The sequence below is a fragment of the Sceloporus occidentalis genome, unplaced genomic scaffold, assembly GCF_023333645.1.
Source record: "Sceloporus occidentalis isolate IW3139 unplaced genomic scaffold, rSceOcc1.0.p SCAF_92, whole genome shotgun sequence".
NCBI lineage: Eukaryota > Metazoa > Chordata > Lepidosauria > Squamata > Phrynosomatidae > Sceloporus > Sceloporus occidentalis.
The window spans coordinates 2,318,024-2,336,685 of record NW_028317072.1 but is presented as its reverse complement, the minus strand read 5'-3'; the positions used below and the strand labels follow the sequence as shown (position 1 = coordinate 2,336,685).

The 18,662-nt window shown below is 39.9% G+C and overlaps 1 protein-coding gene across 2 annotated transcripts in view; it reads left to right on the top strand.

The window, feature by feature from the left end:
• Positions 1-18,662, top strand: part of SH3PXD2B (SH3 and PX domains 2B) — a 159,457-nt gene that overhangs the window by 101,068 nt on the left and 39,727 nt on the right. Inside the window, exon 5 of one of the 2 annotated variants that reach the window (XM_089496656.1) lies at positions 7,377-7,468. In XM_089496656.1, the coding sequence (XP_089352782.1) occupies positions 7,377-7,468 (92 nt within the window). Of the gene's footprint in view, positions 1-7,376; positions 7,469-18,662 lie in introns of those variants that run through there. The other variant, XM_089496657.1, reaches the window with a different exon arrangement.

The following is an 18,662-nucleotide window of genomic DNA, read 5'->3' as shown; positions in this document are numbered from 1 at the left end:
CCCCCCAGATGAGTTGGATTATAATTGCATTGAGCTGCAGAAAGAATAGCTATTGGCCATGTTAATTGGGAGGGTGAAAGTTAAAGCCCAACTGGAAAGTGCCAGATTGGGAGGTTGTGTGTATGTGTTGTGTGCCTTCAAATAATTTCTGACTCAATGCGACCATAAGGCAAATCTATCACAGGGTTTTCATAGCAATATTTGTTCAGAGAAGGTTTGCCTCCTCTGAGGTAGAGATGGTGTGACTTGTCCAAGGTCACCCAGTGGGCTTCCATGGCCGAACATGGAATCGAACCTTGGTCTCCAGAGTCCTCGTTTAACACTCAAATCATGCTGGGAAGGTTGATCCCTCAGGAACAGGAAAATAAGGAAGGAAGTACAGAGGGAGCAGAGGGAGCTGCAGGAGTCTTTGCAGTGGGCCAAGAAGCTTCTTTTACTGCAGTCCCAACCCAAAATTGGAAGCCTCTCCGAGGAAGGGACTGAGAGAAGTGATACAACAACAGCCAGGGCAAAACCAGGAGGAACTTCCTTTTTCTATAACCAAGAAGAGGACAATTCTGCTACACATTAACCACTTTAGTCCTCACTTCCTGCGGCTACTGACCAGTATGAGGGGCCTGATCCAGAGATAATTTACTGAGATCAGAGGCTAGATTCTGGGGAGCTGCACTACCAGTAGGACCATGACCCTGGAACTACTTGCCCCATTTGGAAGCCAGACCTGGGAACAGCCTACTGGCAAAAACCGAGGGCTGCAAAACCACCTTCCCATATCCGGGACCAGATCCTGAACTTCTTCAAAATATCAGCATACAAAGTATCAACTGCCTTTGGTATCTAGTCTTGCGGACAGTAATTTTTAGTGCCAGCAGCGGTCCAATTAGCATTCTTTGTAAGGATTTACAACTTAGCCAGGATGTGGTTGTTGTTGTTATTATTATTATTATATTTATTTATATCCCACACTTCTCCCAAGACTGGGACTCAGGGCGGCTTACAACATAAAAAAACAATACAATTAAAAACATACAAAAATAGTACATTAAAAGAAAATTAAATTACTTCAGTAATTAAAACAAATTACATGTTAAAATACCATGGAGTGAGCTATTCAAGAGGCTAGAACACAAACCAATGGAATTAAATTACAACAAAGGAGATTCCACCTAAACATTAGAAAGAACTTTTTTACTGTAAGAGCTGCTCAACAATGGAACAGACTGCTTTAGAAGGTAAAGGGCTCTTCAGCTCTGGAGGTCTTTAATCAGCGTTTTTCTGGGCATCTCTCAGGAGTGCCATAATTATGCATTCCTAGATGGCCCTTGTGGTTCCTTCCAATTCTATGATTCTATGAACTATGATTTGTCAAGATTGGCTATGGAGAGAATGCCATGAAAAATAAGAGCCTGGAAAAAATCATTTTTTGGAATTACTACTCTCCATGCTAGCTGGAGGATTTTGGAATTTGTACAGTAAGTCGTTGGTATCTGTTGGGGTTTGAGATTTGGGTTCTTCAGACCAGTAAGCCACAAAGAAAACTTAATCCAAAGGAAGAAAGTTTATTGTAGACATAAGGCAGAAGTGATTCCATAGCACGTCTTTGCAGAATCTGAGGCTTCAAAGAGAAGATGTGCACTTTAAAACTACTCCCTCCTCCTTCTTCTTCCCAGCTAGTTCCCCAGACCACACCCACCTAGCCAGGTCTCCATAACAACCCAGTCCTTTTCAACCCACAGTATACAATCTAGTAACAATCTATGGTAACATTTCAATACCTTTAACAGGGCCCCTTCGTTCTAAGAGCGAACACCAACTCTAATATACTAACCACTAACCAACCCCCAACAATAGGCAGAACAGTAATATGAACAGTTATAAAGGAATACATTTATATATATCATAACCAGCTGAACTACTCGACTATATACTAACCACCTAAATTAACTTTAATAACCCCACTTATATTATATGTATGGGCTATCATTATAACTGAATTCATGGGACTGATTCTGACACCCTGTGGATACCAAAATTCATAGATGCTCAAGTCCCATTAAATACATTGGCATAGTAAAATGGTGTCCCTTAAATAAAATGGCAAAACCAAGGTTTGCTCTTTGGAATTTATTTATTTTTTAAAAAGCTGTGGATGATTGAATCTGTGGATAAAGAATCTGTGGATATGACCAATGGTAGTCCAATAAGGTGATTTTTTCAGCTCGAATGAAATCTTTATATGAACAATCCTACTCTAACACTCCAGCTTTACCTCTATCCTTTCTCTTTTTGCAGCAGTTTCTTTTCTGAAAAGCATGAGAAAATTGTATTCCAAATAAGCAGAGCAAAGCAAAGCAAAGCAAGCAGGAGATTGCTGTGGCTTGTGGATATATAGCAAGAGCTGAGTCTTACATGAGTTAATTCTAACCATGTCCTCTTTGGAAGCTATGTAAGCAACAATTGCTTCACTTTTTTTGCTTTCCTGGGAAGGAGGAGGAAGCCTTATTGCCAAAGATAGTCACAGAACCTTTGTTACCATGGTTGTATGAAGGCCAGGGAAAGAGTTTTCTAATCAGGCAACATTATGGTCCAAGAGCGCATGCTGAGATAATGACCTCATGAGAAATAGAAGATTTGGTTGCTTTGGAAAGTTGTGGCATTTGCAGAACTGCCAGCTTTATGAGCAGCTGCTTTGGGCATTTAGTAACTGGCAGCCTATTCTCAAAACAATTTCATGAACTTTTACAGCTGTTAATGTAAAGGGAGGTTTCACGTGACATGTAGAAAGGAGGGTAAACATATACCCTAACTTGATCTTCTGTTTGTGTTTCCAATCATTCTGTGTCCCTCCCTTCATTTGGCATCTGTACTGTGACCTCATGAGGCATATAGGAATAGCAGCATGATACTATGGCTCCCGAAGTCTGTTCTCCCCAGAAGGAAGGGGCACTAATTCCTTTCACTTGAATGTCAGCTATTCAGTGCATACACATCTGTGCTTTAAATAGAAACTGCTGTGGCACTGACCTCATTATATAGAATGATTTGGAATTTGGCCCAAAGTGACACTTTTATATTATAAGGGAGTAAATGATCTCTAAAAGTTGGCAATAACCTTTCTTCAATGGTAAATGTTCTGTAGGAGCCAGTGTGGTGTAGTGGAGACCAGATCAGCTATGGAAACCCCTTGGGTGATCTTGGGCAAGTGATATTCTTTCAGCCTTAGAAGAAGGCAAAAGTAAACCCGCTTGGAGCAAATCTTGTCAAGAAAACCCCATGATAGGTTCACTTTAGGGTCACCATAAGTGAGAAATGATTTGAAGGCACACAACAACAACAACCGCAGCAGCAAAATATTTTGGTCTATGGGGTAAGGGTAGCTAGCCCTGGAAGAACCCAGGAGATGCCCTTTTGCAGGCATAACTTCTTGTTTAAAAAATTGCTCTTATCGAGCTAAATCATTTATGATAGGACACAATAACACACACACACACACACACACACACACACACACACACACACTTTACTAAGAACTGGGAACTATCACCATCCCTGAAGGCAACAAGTAGATGCAAAACTTTGAGCTGATGAAAAGCCTGAGATATAAAAGAGGAATGGTGACCAAATGGTTTTTAAAAAATCTGTTATTTCTCCTCTAGCTGGATGATCTTGAAAGGTCAATTTTTCAGTTGTCCATTACATTCAGTCTCACTTCTTTTTAAAAGTGCCAAATATTTTTCAGTCCTCCGATTATTAAGGATGTTGTAACTCTAATCGTTTTGGAAATTGCACCATCAAAAATGGAAAGGATCACTAAAATTTCATTAAAACAGACAACTTGTTTAACCAACTTATAATTTTATTTCATAATTTAAGAAAGTAAGATATTTTAAAAGACTGTAAGATTTTCAATAGCAAAACATGAAGGGAGCAATCCTATTATATTTCCTAAAGCTTACTGTGAACTGAAATGTTCAGTTCATTAACCTTCCACTACCCTTCTTTACCCATATTATTTGAGAGATCAAAAATGGATTTCCAAGCTTAGAAGTACTAATGTAGTATAGCATAATGGTAGTCAAACAAATTATATTTTATGCTCCATTATCCTTGTCCCCTCCTTTTAAGGTCCTCCATTTTTCTTAAATGTCCTACATTTTGGGCTGAGTTTTGTCCTGCAGTTGTCCTACAGTTTGGTCTAGATTTTGCCCTACATTATGTTCTGGGTTTTAGTGGACAATTGTGGCAACCCTAAGACACGCATTCTAGACTTTAGGAGAGCTGATTTTAGTAAACTTAAAGAAATACTGGGGGTGATGCCATGGTCAGGAATACTAAAACAGAAGGTAGTTCAAGATAGATGGGAATTTCTCAAAAGGGAGATACCAAAGGCACAATTTCAAATAGTTTCAATGAGGAAGAAAAATGGAAGGTGTCTCAAGAAACCAGGATGGATGACTAAAGAACGTACAACTGAGCTAAGTTTTAAACGGAATATGTACAGTGGAACCTCGCCATAGGCGGGCGTGCCATACGCGGCCTTGAGCATACGCGCTCAAGCCGCAGCGTGCGCGCGGGGCGGAAGAGGCGGCGCGTCCCATTCAGTTGAATGGGCGCGCACCCCCGTTGCGCCGTGCATGCGCCCGTTGCGCCCTGCGCACCTCTGCGCCGCCGTGCACGAACCCCATTGTTTACAATGGGGCTCGAGCATAGTTGGAAATCGCCATACGCGGCGGGATCCGGAACGGATCCCCCACGTATGGCAAGGTTCCACTGTATAAGAAATGGAAAAAGGGGGGAAATCACCAAAGAGGAATTCAAACAAATAGCATGCCTGTGTAGGGGTAAAGTCAGAAAAGGTAAAGCGCAGAATGAACTCAGGCTTGCTAGAGAGGTTAAGAACAACAAAAAGGGCTTTTTTGGATATGTCCGCAGCAAAAGGAAGAAGAAGGAAACGATAGGGCCACTGCGTGGAGAAGATGGCAAAATGCTAACAGAAGACAGAGAAAAGGCAGAATTACTCAACACCTTCTTTGCCTCAGTCTTCTCAGAAAAGGCAAAGGGTGCTCAACCTGAGGATAATGGAGAGGAGGACAGATTAGGGGAATTTCAGCACAGAAAAAGTAAAGAGATAGTACAGGAATACCTGGTTAATCTAAATGAATATAAGGCTCCAGAACCAGATGAACTACATCCAAGGGTATTAAAAGAACTGGCAAATGTAATATTGAAGCCATTGGCAATAATCTTTAAGAACTCCTGGAGAACAGGAAAAGTCCCAGCAGACTGGAGGAGGGTAAACGTTGTCCCCATCTTCAAAAAGGGGAAAAAAGAGGATCCCAACAATTATCGTCCAGTCAGTCTGACATCAATCCCAGGAAAGATTCTAGAGCAGATCATTAAACAGAGAGTCTGTGAACATCTAGAAGGCAATGCCATAATCACAAAAAGTCAACATGGATTTCAGAGAAAGAAGTCATGCCAGACAAACCTGATCTCTTTTTTTAAATATAAAATTACCAGCTTGGTAGATGAAGGGAATGCTGTGGATATAGTATATCTTGACTTCAGTAAGGCCTTTGACAGGGTTCCCCATGACATTCTTGCAAACAAGTTTGTAGAATGTGGGCTAGACAAGGCCATTTGTAATTGGTTGACCAGCCGAATCCAAAGGGTGCTCAACAATGGCTCCTTTTTATCCTGGAGGGAAGTGACCAGTGGGGTCCCACAGGGCTCTGTCCTGGGCCTAGTGCTATTCAACATCTTTATAAATGACCTGGATGACAGAATCGGGGGAATACTTATCAAATTTGCAGATGACACCAAATTAGGAGGAATAGCTAATAGCCCAGAGGACAGGATCAAAATTCTAAATGACTTTAATAGATTAGAAAGCTGGGCCAAAGCTAACAAAATGAATTTCAACATGGAGAAATGTAAGGTACTGCATTTAGCGTGGAAAAATGAAAAGCACAGATGTAGGATGGGTGACACCTGGCTGTATGATACTAAGTGTGAAAGGGATCTGGGAGTCCAAGTAGACCACAAGTTGAATATGAGTCAACAGTGCAATGTGGCAGCTAACAAGGCCAATGCGATTTTACGCTGCATCAATAGAAATATAGTGTCTAGAGCAAGGGAAGTAATAGTGCCACTCTATTCTGCTCTGGTCAAGCCCCACCTGACCAGATTATTTTAATTGTTTTGAATTTTATTGAAATTTTATAATATTTTTATCTGTGAGCCACCTCAGATCATTCCTGGGAGAAAGGCAGCATAATATCATCATCATCATCATCATCATCATCATCATCATCATCATCATCATCATCATCATCATCATCATCATCATCATCTATCCCTTTATTAAAAGCCAACAGCTGAAAAATAGCCAGATTGTAGGACTCCTAGCATGTTATAATTACATTATAATAATAGGGTTTTTCTGTTAAAAGTAACAATGGTTGGCATTTTTCAGAAATATAGATTATGTAAGAGGAATTTAAGAATTAACATTTTTATTATTATTATTTATTATTATTAACCTTTATTTATAAAGCGCTGTAAATTTACATAGCGCTGTACATACAATCTTTTTAATTGGACGGTTCCCTGCCCTCAGGCTTACAATCTAAAAAGACACGAAACAGAAGGAGAAGGGAAATGATTCAATTAATGGCTGATGAAATTTTATATATGGAAATGGGGGGTTGGGTGTTGCTGTGGGGAAGGGAAGCATTTAAAAGTTTTTAGCAGGCTCTCAGAAATGATGTTTGAGCCATGGAAATAAACTGATAATCTTTGGATTCTACTTTTGTCTTCCCCTTTTGTCTTTTCTTGCTAAAGAGTGTGTGGAATTCTGGAAAAAAATGCAGCTTTATTTATTATATACTGTTTACAGTCCCCATATCTATCTTCAATACAGCACTTCACTGTTTATCTGGGAATACTGCATTTTCCACACACTCAAAATACAATACTTCTTGAGCTTATGACTACTGTTGGAGTTGGAATTTCACAGCCTAGTGCAGGAAATTTGGAGGTTTTATTTTAAATGTCTTTGAGCTGTATTATATTATAATCTATATAATTTGTCCAAATGTTTCCACCAGGACACTTCTGTTTAAATTTTTCCCTCTCTTTAATAGCTGCAGGAATTATGTTGTAGCATTTGCCTTTTGAGTGAAGGGTCAAATATTCATTCTGTGGGGTTTAAGGTTTCTGGACTGCACTTGCAAATCTTGAGTGATGAGGAATACTGATGAGTAGACAATGGGCTATTGAGAGGCTGGTCCAGGTGCAAGCTGTCTCTCATTCATACACTGAGAAATTGTCACACCAATGTTTCATATTCCAACCATACATGTTTTGTTTTTCAGGCTCTGATCCAGCTGCCACCATACATATCTCAATGTGATGAAGTTCTTCGGTTCTTTGAGACAAGACCAGAAGATTTAAATCCTCCGAAAGAGTAAGTTGGTCATAAGGAACTCGCATAGCTGTACTTGGGAAATTGAGCAACATGTGCAGACACGGAAATCCCTTATTTTTAAAAGCAAACAAATATCACTCAAATGTAACAAACCAAGGATAAATTATTAACAAATAAAATCATATAACTAGGAGATCAAACACACAATCCATATTGTGTATCCAAGTTGCAAAAACAACCTATTAAGTTTCAGATTCTATTAATCAAATAAATGCAGTAAGTTTATACAAACAACAAACTGATATTATTATGTCTGACACCAACACATGGAGATGTATTTAAATATTTAGAAAGTATTTTGCAGGATATTGTACATGAAAGAAGGGGGCTCCAAATTTGGAATTTGGTCTATTATATCAATGAGGTCAATTTCTGCATCACTATCCACTGCCACACCTACTTTATCCACACCCCACGTGAGGCATTATCCCCCTGTTTGTAGGACAGTAAATATCACAGTACTAAGTTGCTTTAAAAAACAGCTGGTTTTTATGGGTGTCAAAAGAATGATTTGAATGTGTAGGTCTCGATCCTCTGCTTGATGTTGTTCTTAACTGCCCTGGAGTCAACCTCAACTCATGGTGACTCTGTGGATGAGACATCTCCAAGACCCCACATCCTCCAGTGCTCTTAGGTCCTGCAGATTCAGGCCTGTGACCTCCTTGACTGAGTCTAGTCATCTAGTATGCAGTCTTTCTCTCATTCTACTACTTTCAACCTTTCATAGCATTGTTGCCTTTTCTGGTGAGTCATGCCTTCTCATGATGTGTCAAACTACGACAGCCTCATCATCTTTCATCATCTTTGTTTTCAAGGATTGTTCAGGCTTGATCTGTTCAAGGACCCATTTGTTTGTCATTTTGGCAGTCCACAATATCCTCAGCACTCTTCACCAGCACCCACATCTCAAATAAGTTGATTTTATTTTTATCAGCTTTCTTTACTGTCCAGCTCTCACATCTGTAGATGGTGATGGGAATACAATGGCTTGGATGATTCTAACTTTAGTGCTCATTTGTATTTCTTTACACTTTAGGATCTTGTCTTGTTCTTCCTAGTTTTCTTCTGATTTCTTGACTGCATTCTTTGTTTTGATCAATATTTGATCTAAGGTATGGAAAACCTTTGACCATTTCAATTTCCTTGTTGTCTAGGCTGAATTTATGTAGATACTCCCTGGATGTTATTTTTGTTTTCTTTAAATTCACTAGTAAGCCTGCTTTAGAACTTCCTTCTTTAACTTTTCTTAGTAGTTGTTCTAAGTCTCTAATATTTTCCACTAGTAGCATGGTATCATCTGAGTATCTTAGATGGTTGATGTTCCTTCCTCCTATCTTCACTCCTCCTACTATGTCTGAACTTGCTCTTCATATGATGTTTTTTGCATACAAGTTGAACAAATAGGGTGATAGAATGCAGCTTTGCCTTACTCCTTTCCCAACTGGCCATCATTCTGTTTTTGCATATTCTGTTCTAACAGTATCTTCTTATCCTAAATACAGTTTCCTCATCAGTACTATCAAATATAGTGGCACACCCATTTCTTTAAGAGCATGTCATAACTTTTCTTGATCTATGCATTCAAGGCTATGCTAAAGTCTATAAAGCACATTTTGATTTTCTTCTAGAATTCTTTGGTGCGTTCCATTAACCATTTTAGGTTCTCAATGTAGTCCCTTATGCCTCTTCCTTTCCTGAACCCCTCTTGTTCCTCTGGAATTTCTCTCTCCATATATGTTTGTAGTCTGTATTGCAGAATTTTGAATATAATTTTGTTTGTGTGGTTAATTAATGCTACATTCTTATTGTTGCTGCCATATTTTGTATCTCCTTTTTGTGTATGAGGATGTATACTGATGGTTTCAGTCTGTTGGCGATTGTTTTGTTTTCCATATTTGTTGTAATATTTTAGTTAACACTAAAGTTAATTCTCTCTGTGTGGATTGTAGCAGTTCAGCTGGAATATCATCTGTTCCTGGTGATTTATTCTTCCCAATTTCTCTTAGTGCAGCCTCTCACTTTTCTAAGGTGCATCTTCATATGCTTCTTCATTCCATGTGTCCTTCAATGTATCATCTCTTTTATATAGCTCCCAGTGTATTGCTTCCACCATCTTTTTATATCTTCTTGATCATGTAGTATGTTTTTCTTCTAATTGTAGGGCATCCGCCCCATGATTTGAACTTCCTTTTGAGTTCCCAGATCTTGTGGGTTCAGGAGAATAAATATCATTTGGGGGTCATCTTGGTATGCTTCTTCATTCGATATGTCATTCAATTTATCATCTCTTTTATATAGCTCCCAGTGTGTTGCTTCTACCATTTTTTTATATTTTCTTGATCATGTATTACGTTCTTCTTCTGACTGTAGAGCATTTCGACCCTTGATTTGAACTTCCTTTTTAGTTCTCGGAGCTTGTGCTGCAGGAGAATAACTATCATTACAAAAACAAAAAGATCTAATATTGTGTCTTAAATAAATATATGGCCATGCTGTCTAAGCATGCTACAGAAACACCTTCATGAAAACTAAGCTGTCAGAGGGCTATTCTAAACTGCTAATCTCAATTCAGCCGGAACAAAAAACATATTCAGGCAGAAATAAGAAGGCGAGAAAGTGGTGGAGGCAAATTGACAACTCAACCCATCACCTGATTTTTCTATTGTCTGTCAGTTCAGCAAGAAAGATATTAAATTTGCCTTTTCTCTACAGCTGATTTAGCTCCACATTGTCATTGTTTGTGAGTTTATTGCTGTTGTTATGATGGATTAAACTACCTATTTGAATGAGACAAATCTTCCTTCCCATCTGCACCTATTTCCTATCCCTTGTGTCTCAGCAGCTACATCTAGAAATCAAGTGACAATTTCATACTTCATCCTTTGTCCCTCTTGCACATGGCACCTCACTGGAACCTGCAGTCCAAGGTGTTCCATTGCTGCTAGTAGCATTAGTGTTTCTTGTCATCAACATCCACTCATCACTTTTTGTATAGCCTCTGTAACTTGCAAAATAGAACTAAATGTGCCTTAACAGCCTGTGGTGATTTTATCCAGAAACAACCTAGAACAAAAGACTTTTTTTTTTTGTTGCCAATGTCTTGAGTAATTTATCCTAACAAACAGCAACCACATCCTGGTGTTTTCCACTGAAATCAGGGACCGTATACAGCCCATCTCTTTCCTTCCTTGCATGACACATCATTCACCTTGTGACTATGAGCTGCTTGTGGCTAGATGTCTACTTGTTAAACACTGAGAGTGTAAATAAAAACACCAGCCATCATGTCACTGCAGTTATGCAAACGGGCTGATTGTGCAAGTTGAAATTGAGAAACAGTTTATATTTTTAGTGAGAATGGATTCTTTTGTTCTGCGTGCTGGGACACAGAGCCCTTCAACACCCAAGTTGTCTGCAAGTCTTTGTTTTTATTTGGTTCAGGCAGTTTTTCTCTGTACAGATGATTTTAGATATTATATACTCCCTGTCTCCCATACATACTATCATTTTCTTCATTTGTCATAATTGCTTCTAGGTCAGTTTTTCTCAGAGTTTGGTCCTCCAGATACTGTATTATGGACTTCAGCTCCTAGAGGTCTCAGCCAGCATGGCCAGTGATCAGAAATTCTAGCAATTGAAGTCCCAAATATCTGAAGGACCAAAGTTTGAGAAGTGCTGTTCTAGGTCACTTGACTGCCTTGCTGCAACCCATTAACTTATAACATACTAATATAGGGCTCTCTTCCCAGCCATTCTCCCTATAGCTTTCCTTGACCATTTATCCCCCAACGCCTTTAGCAGTTCTTCAGTTAGAATGGTAAGAGACATAAGGAAGAGACAGTTTTGTATGCATGGTTTCTTGAATAGTACAAAAGTGAGTTTATGGTAGAGGTGGGAATCACATGGCCCTGCAAATTGTGTTGAACCACAACTTCCAGCATTCCTCAGTATTGGCTGTGCTGCCTGTAGCATCTGGGACTTGAAGTCCAACAATATCTGAAGGGTCTCATGAAGGAGTAGTATTTTATGGAGTAGATCTTAAATAATTTTTATAGCAACACAGATCTCTACATCTTATGTGGGAGAAATGGGTTATTGCAAAGGCATTTTTTTGGGCCTGCTCAGACTCTATTTTTACTGTGAGAGAGGCAGTGTGGTTACAGAGAGTGAGCCTCAGTTGTGTGTTTTCTTTCTTCCTGCCTCTTACCATAGAAGCGGGTTGCATAACATTTCTCAGTATGTGAGATCTTGGAGATCCCACTTGTATACAGATGCTTCCATGCTTCAACCCTGGATGTCCCTTTTTTTCCACCTTTGAGGTTTCTGTTCTGTGCATCCTGTATCACCTTTTCTTTGGTGTATTCCATCGTTGATCTTTCCTGGATTAACTTTCTAGTCTGTTCTCTTCGATTCTACATGACTTGTACAGTATTTATCATAGCCTCATTTCAGACTCAATTAAGACTCTTCACTGATCTCACAGTAGTTTCATCGATTCCTTCATAAAACCTAATATCCCCACAAAAAAATCCTACTAGATGAATCTTATGGTATGGTGTTGTACTGCTCTTAGATACACAGTCTATATACACTGTAAAGGCTCTTCCAGAGTCAGTTTTCTGACTGTAATCTGATCCATGTTCCATGTGGAATCCCTATCGTTGATTGATTTAGGAAGCTGAACTGGAATAAAGTTGAAATGGACGATTCAGTTTGCAATTTTTAAAATTTTCATTTCCTTTCTAACAAATTCAGAAGCACAATTTTGAGATGCCCTGGTTTAAATATATTTTACACTAAATAAACAAATCTGCAGCTATAGGAAAGAACCGGAGAACTGTAGTTTTAATCTAGTGTATTTTAGGGACTGTGGCATGCTTAAAGAAGGCCAGGCATCTTGGTACCTTTCCATAATATACAGAAAAAATAAATAAATATTTTCTTCTAAAAATGCTCTATATTAATTATTTGTAGGACTGCCTTTCCCTTGCAATTGAAAAAATCTTGCTTGAAATTGGAAACTGAAGCATGTTGAGATGAGAAGAATGACTTAAAACTGGAGCTGAATTTTACTCTGGGGAATTAATTGGACCTCAGAATATGTTTACCATATATATCCAACCATAGGTTGAGAAATTTATGCCCCCAAATTGACCCCAAAACACTGGGTCAACTTATACATGGGTCAATAGGGGACAGCCAGGCTGAGGAAGAGGAGGAAGGGTCGGATTTCCCCCCTCAAGTCTCCCCTTCGACCTGGTTGTCTCCCATGGGGACAGTCAGGCTGAGGAGAAGGAGGAAGGGCAGGCACTCGCCCCTCAAGCCCTTTTTCCAGCCCAGCTGTCTTGTAAGTTTTACTCTCAAATTATCCATGGGTCATGGCAGAATCCGTAATTTTGGCCCCAAAACATGACCTTATTTAAGAGGTCAATTTATATTCAAATATATATGGTACTTTAATAATAGAAGAACCTCAATCAAATGCAATTCGTACTTAAGATATCTGGTATTAAAATTATCTCATTGCAGTTCTTGTAATTACAAGATGTATAGGGCTTTCACCATAAACATTCACATTCCATTTGGAGGATGTCATAGCTGATGCCAACTTATATTTTATCTTCTGAAATTTATGTTGTGACTATATTTCTTCATATCTATAATGCTCTTTCTGGCTTGAGATTCTTCCCCTACCTTTGAGGCAAAGTTGCACAATTCAAATCACTCCAAGCCCCTACTTCCATAACTTTCACAAAGCAAGAGTTGTATCACTGTGATCAAGCAATATTTAAGTGTTTTTATGTGATAACCACATAAGAGCATATAAATATCAGTCTTGGTTGATCAGAAATGTAAGAATTTCATCTACTCCTTAAAATAGTGGGACCCTCATCTTGCCTTTGACAGAGCTCAAGAATTTTTGATATTTCAAGAATATGACGCTCCTCCGGAGGGACTGGTATGAACTGTTTGTTTAGTGTTTGTGCTGCTTGATATACTGTCTGCCAGCCAGTCACAGTGTGAAACTCATGATGAGATGGCCTGTGTTGCTGCATATGAGGCTTGGTCAAATATCATAACTCATGGGTGAGATAAACAAACACTTTCTTAGGGACCTTGAAAGAAAGCTGAGCCTTCCACTAATAAGAGAATGCTTTTTTGTAAAGTAGCAACTACATGGAAAAGAAAACACAGTTTATCATACTGAAAGCAAAATACAGCAATCATTCTGATAACACTGTATGTGATATTAAATTTTTGCATTCACTCTTTGGACGAAATGGATTATTGTCCCTTCTTCATTGATTCATTCTGGATCATTACTTTTAAGAGTCAATCCGGATTTTATTAAAATGTTAGTTTCCTTGTAATAGCCTGTTGTAGAATAAACAAAAATGAGTCATTTGACACCTTAACTAAACACATTTATAAACAGCAGGGGCTAGACTAACCTTTTTTTCATGAGCTATCTCTGAGGAAGTGAGTAGTCACAAAGTGTATGCTATTAATTCCATCTGTGATCAGTCAGAAGGTTTTTCAGAAAGCTCTCTCCTCATTATTTTCATAAAATCATAGAGTTGGATAGGACCACAAGGGCTGTCCAGTCCAACCCCCTGCCATGCAGGAACACACAACTAAAGCAACCCTGACAGATGGCCATCCACCCTTTGTTTAAAAAACTTCCAAAGGAGGAGACTCCACCACACTCCGAGGGAGTGTGTTCTACTATTGAACTGCTCATACTATCAGGAAGCTCCTCCTAATGCTAAAGTGGAATCTCTTCCTGTAGCTTGCATCCATAGCTCCAGGTCCTATTCTCTGGAGCAGCAGAAAACAAGCTTCCTCTGCCCTCAATATGACATCCTTTGAAATATTTAAACAGGGCTATCATATCATCTCTTAACCATATCTTCTCCAGGCTAAATATCTCTAGCTCCCTAAGACTTTGCTCATGGGGCATGGTTTCCAGACCCTTCACCTGTTTTGTCACCCTCCTTTGGACACGCTCCAGTTTCTCAAGAACCTTTTTGAATTGTGGTGCCCAGAACTGGACACAGTATTCCATGTGAGGTCTGACCAAAGCATAATACAGTAGCACTATTATTTCCTTTGATCTAGAATGATGAACCTTTTAGAGACTGAGTGCCCAAACTCACAAGGGGTGTTACCTGGTGTCAGGGGTGGGACTTCTGGGGGGTGGGACCTGTGGGGGCATGGGAGGCACAAGAGTGTGAGGATGAGGAGGAACAGGTGCACACCTGTTGATACTCTTTCCCTGCCCACATGTTTCTCTGCGTGCCCTCAGAAATGGCTTTGTGTGCCAGACAGGGCACGTGTGTCATAGGTTTGCCACCACAAATCTACGTGCCATACTTCTATTGATGCAGCCTAGAATCACATTGGCTTTTTTAGCTGACGCATCACGCTGTTCTCATGGTCAACATGTGGTCTACTAGAACTCCTAGATCCTTTTCACATACTGTTGTTAAGCCGGGTGTCCACCATCCTATATGTGTGCATTTCATATTTTATGCCAAAGTGCAGTACCTTTGTTAGTTTTGGCCCAACTTTCTAATCTATTAAAGTCATTCTGATCTATTCCAGTCATTCTGAATTTTGATCCTGTCCTCTGGGGTATTAGCTACTGCTCCTAATTTGGAGTCTTCTGCAAATTTGATAAGCATGCCTCTTATCTTTTCATCCAAATCATTGATAAAGATGTTGAATAGCACTGGGCCCAAGACAGAACCCTGTGGGATCCCACTGGTCACTTCTCTCCAGGATGAAAAGGAGCCATTGCTAAGCACCCTTTGGGTTCAGCCAATCAGTCAATTACTGATTTCTGCCTTAATACAGGGTGAGAAGGGCAAGGAAAATTTGCTTCTAGGAGCACAGGAGACACCATGAAAACTTACTGGTTTGGGAAAGTACAAAAGTCATTGGGACTTGGTGGAAGCAGCAGGGCACTGAAAGAGCATTTGTGTTTAGTGATTTTTTCCTGAATTTGAAAGAGGTTTATTTTTCTCTGACTGGCAAGGAAGAAGTCCTGCAGTGAACAAGAACATCCCCCTCTCCACACACACCACCATTGCTGAGTCAAGGGATTCAGTTGTTAACAATCTTCTGCCAAGAGCCTTGAGCCGTCATTGCACAAGTTCTAAATAGTTATTAAAACAATCTGCTCTCTTTAACCAGAGAGAAGCAACAGACAGAGCAGATTAGTCTCCCCGTTGGCTTCTTCATTCCAGTAGAGTGTCTTGCAGACATCCATATATCATAGTCATCTACGCCCCAGTAACATTAATGAAGGCAAAGCCATTCCTCTTAAACTTCAAAATTTAAAGAAAGACTAGAAATGTAATACACTCTAAGTTAGAGAGATACTGTATGCCTTTTAAGGAGTAAGCATAGCTGTGATGGAATTTGCCTGACAAGCATTTTTAGTGCTTTATCTTGTTCTTGAGTGCCTTATCTATAGATCTGGCAGAACACTAAGTAGGGGGGCTCTGGAAGTTGTATGTGAAGTTTGAATTTAGACTGCCCAGCACCATACCCTGGTTCTGGAATGGATGTTCAGAATTTCAGACATACTCTGCCTGGGATGGAGAATGTATGGTTCTCCAGATGTTGGGTTGCAACTTCCATCAGCTTTAGTCAGCATAGCCAGTGATGAGGGATGAAGAGAGCTGTTGTCTCCTGTCTAGAGCAGGGGTAAGAATGTGCAGTCCCCCAGGTGTTGTTGGTCTGACCCAGATATCATTGCCAGTGATGTGTAATAATGCAAGGTGCAGTTGAAGAGCACTTCGAGGGCTGCAAAATTTCCTCCCCAATCTAGAGAAATATTATTCCTATTGCTGTTTTAAAACTTATAGTGGGCATAGTGGCTCGACTTATTACTTGTTGGTTAAGAACCAGGGTTTACCTTTGCCTACCTTCCGCAGTATAGTGCCCTCCAGATGTTCTCTGACCATTGGCTGTAGCTGAAGGGCATTGTAGTCCAAAACATTGGGAGAGTGCAAGCTAGGCAAAGACTGACCAGTGCAATAGGTTAATTATCTATGTTGTCTTCCTATGTATTAGTTAATTAGCATTACACTTTAAGAGGACATTTCATTATCTGAAAACAAAATTTCCTTCCCAAATTGGGCACTTTGAGTATGGCATGAATAGAAGACTTTTTTTTCCTTGTAAAGACAGCCTTTCAGGATCTAACCATGCCCCCTTTTAAAGAAACAGATGTGAACTAAGGTGGTATAGTACAGCGCACCCGCGTTTTACATGGATGCACCATACGCGGATTTCAGCATATACTGAAAGCCGTGCCAGAAGAGCCCGTCGTGCGCCCCGGAAGAACTAATGGGCTGCACACCTGTGGCATGCATGTACCGCTGTGCTGCTGCACGCCATGGACATGAGTCCCATTACTTCCAATGGGCCTCCAGAACACGCGGAATTCCCCTTACATGGAGGGATCCGGAATGGATCCACGTGTAAGGGGAGGGCGCACTGTAAAAAATATCTGAGCATATCCACCAGCTTCCCCTACTAGGAACACTTCCTTCCAAATGTGTTGTACTGTAACTCCTGTATCACCAGCTAGCAGCTCCCAGCCCACCCCAGGCTCAGTGGTAAGCCATTCCAACCTGTTGCTACACGCAGAATTAAGCAACAGGTTTTGTTGCAGTGACAATTGGCAGAATCTTCTCTATAGAACTAAGCACTAGCATATATGCCCTCTCTGGTCCTTGCCTCTCATGACAAAATTGTGTTTGTAGTTGTTTAAAACCTTTACATTCTTAAACATTAGTATTCATATGCTATCCTGTGCCTACTGCTCCATAGCTGCTTGCTTTTTAAATCACTAATTAACTGGATCTGTTAGAAACCTCGATTGTTCTGTTTTTAGGCTTACTTGGTATTCTGGTAGGCACACATATTACTTCATTTCCTCAGGAGATGTATCTCTGTTTACATCTAAAACCTACTTTAAGAGAATAAGCACTTCTGAAACATGAATGGTGTGTGTTTGTATGGGAGGAGGGAGTCATGCTTTTACTAGGAAATTATTTTCTCTCCAGGGTGATGGCTCTCTCCCACTATGGGACAGGCTGCTGTTTAGTCTGATAGAGCATGCTCAGAAATTAGGATGTTTTACAGAGTACCTCGAGTGTTTGGATAACATGAGGAACTTGTGATAGGTAGTGACGTGCCTTTACAGCATACCTAGGAGGACACAACAGCAGCAGGATCAGAAGTATTCAGTGGAAGGAGATATATTTGTGATTTACCTAAGGAGAGATTGTGATCAGAGTGAAAAAGGAGTGTATATTGATGCTAGTCTAATGAGAAACAGAAAAGGGAGGGATAGTGGAGGTGCTTGGGGGCAGAGTTTCTCCAGATGGCACAGGCATTGCAGTGCACACAGAGATTGCAAAAAGTACTGATAGGTTGCCCATTTTCCTATTGGGATATTTTTTGAAGCAATATGTGCACATATTATAAATATAAATGCCAGTATATACACAAGTTATTTATATATCCTGACAAGGTAATGTGACCCATTCTTCTTTCTCCAAACATTCTATTACTGAAGGAGCTGTTTTATGGGAGCACTAATACATTCTTCCCCATGCATCATACTCCAGCTACAGCACTATACAGCAAGAATTTAGCATCTGTAAAGGTTCTGAGCAATTATGTCCATGAGAAAACATTATCAACTGTTAAGAAAATAGAGAGTACCTTCTAGATTACCACACTGGAAGAAAGAAAATGCCATGTTTTACAGGTTGTCTTTTTCTGCAACCTTTTCAGCACTCTGCCTGCACTGAGCATGCTTAGTCCTTAATTAACTGTTTTAGATTTTCCATCCCCCCCTCCAGTCATTTGTTCTCCAAAGCTACTTCTGTATCTCTGCAAACCTTGGAATAATTCCAAGCCTTCTGATAACCTTCCAGTAGTGACCACCAGGCTAAAACATTTTGGAAAATGAGTTCATTATTAGTATACAGGATACCAAAATAAGTTTAATTAGAAGAAGCCTGGAGTTTTGATTGCAGTAAGTCATTGCTTCCCTGAGGTTATCCTGTAGACTCAGAGCACTGTCAGTAAATCAGAGGAAGCTGGGCCAGAAAATGAATTAAGCTGATGTGACCTGTATATTCAAGCCATG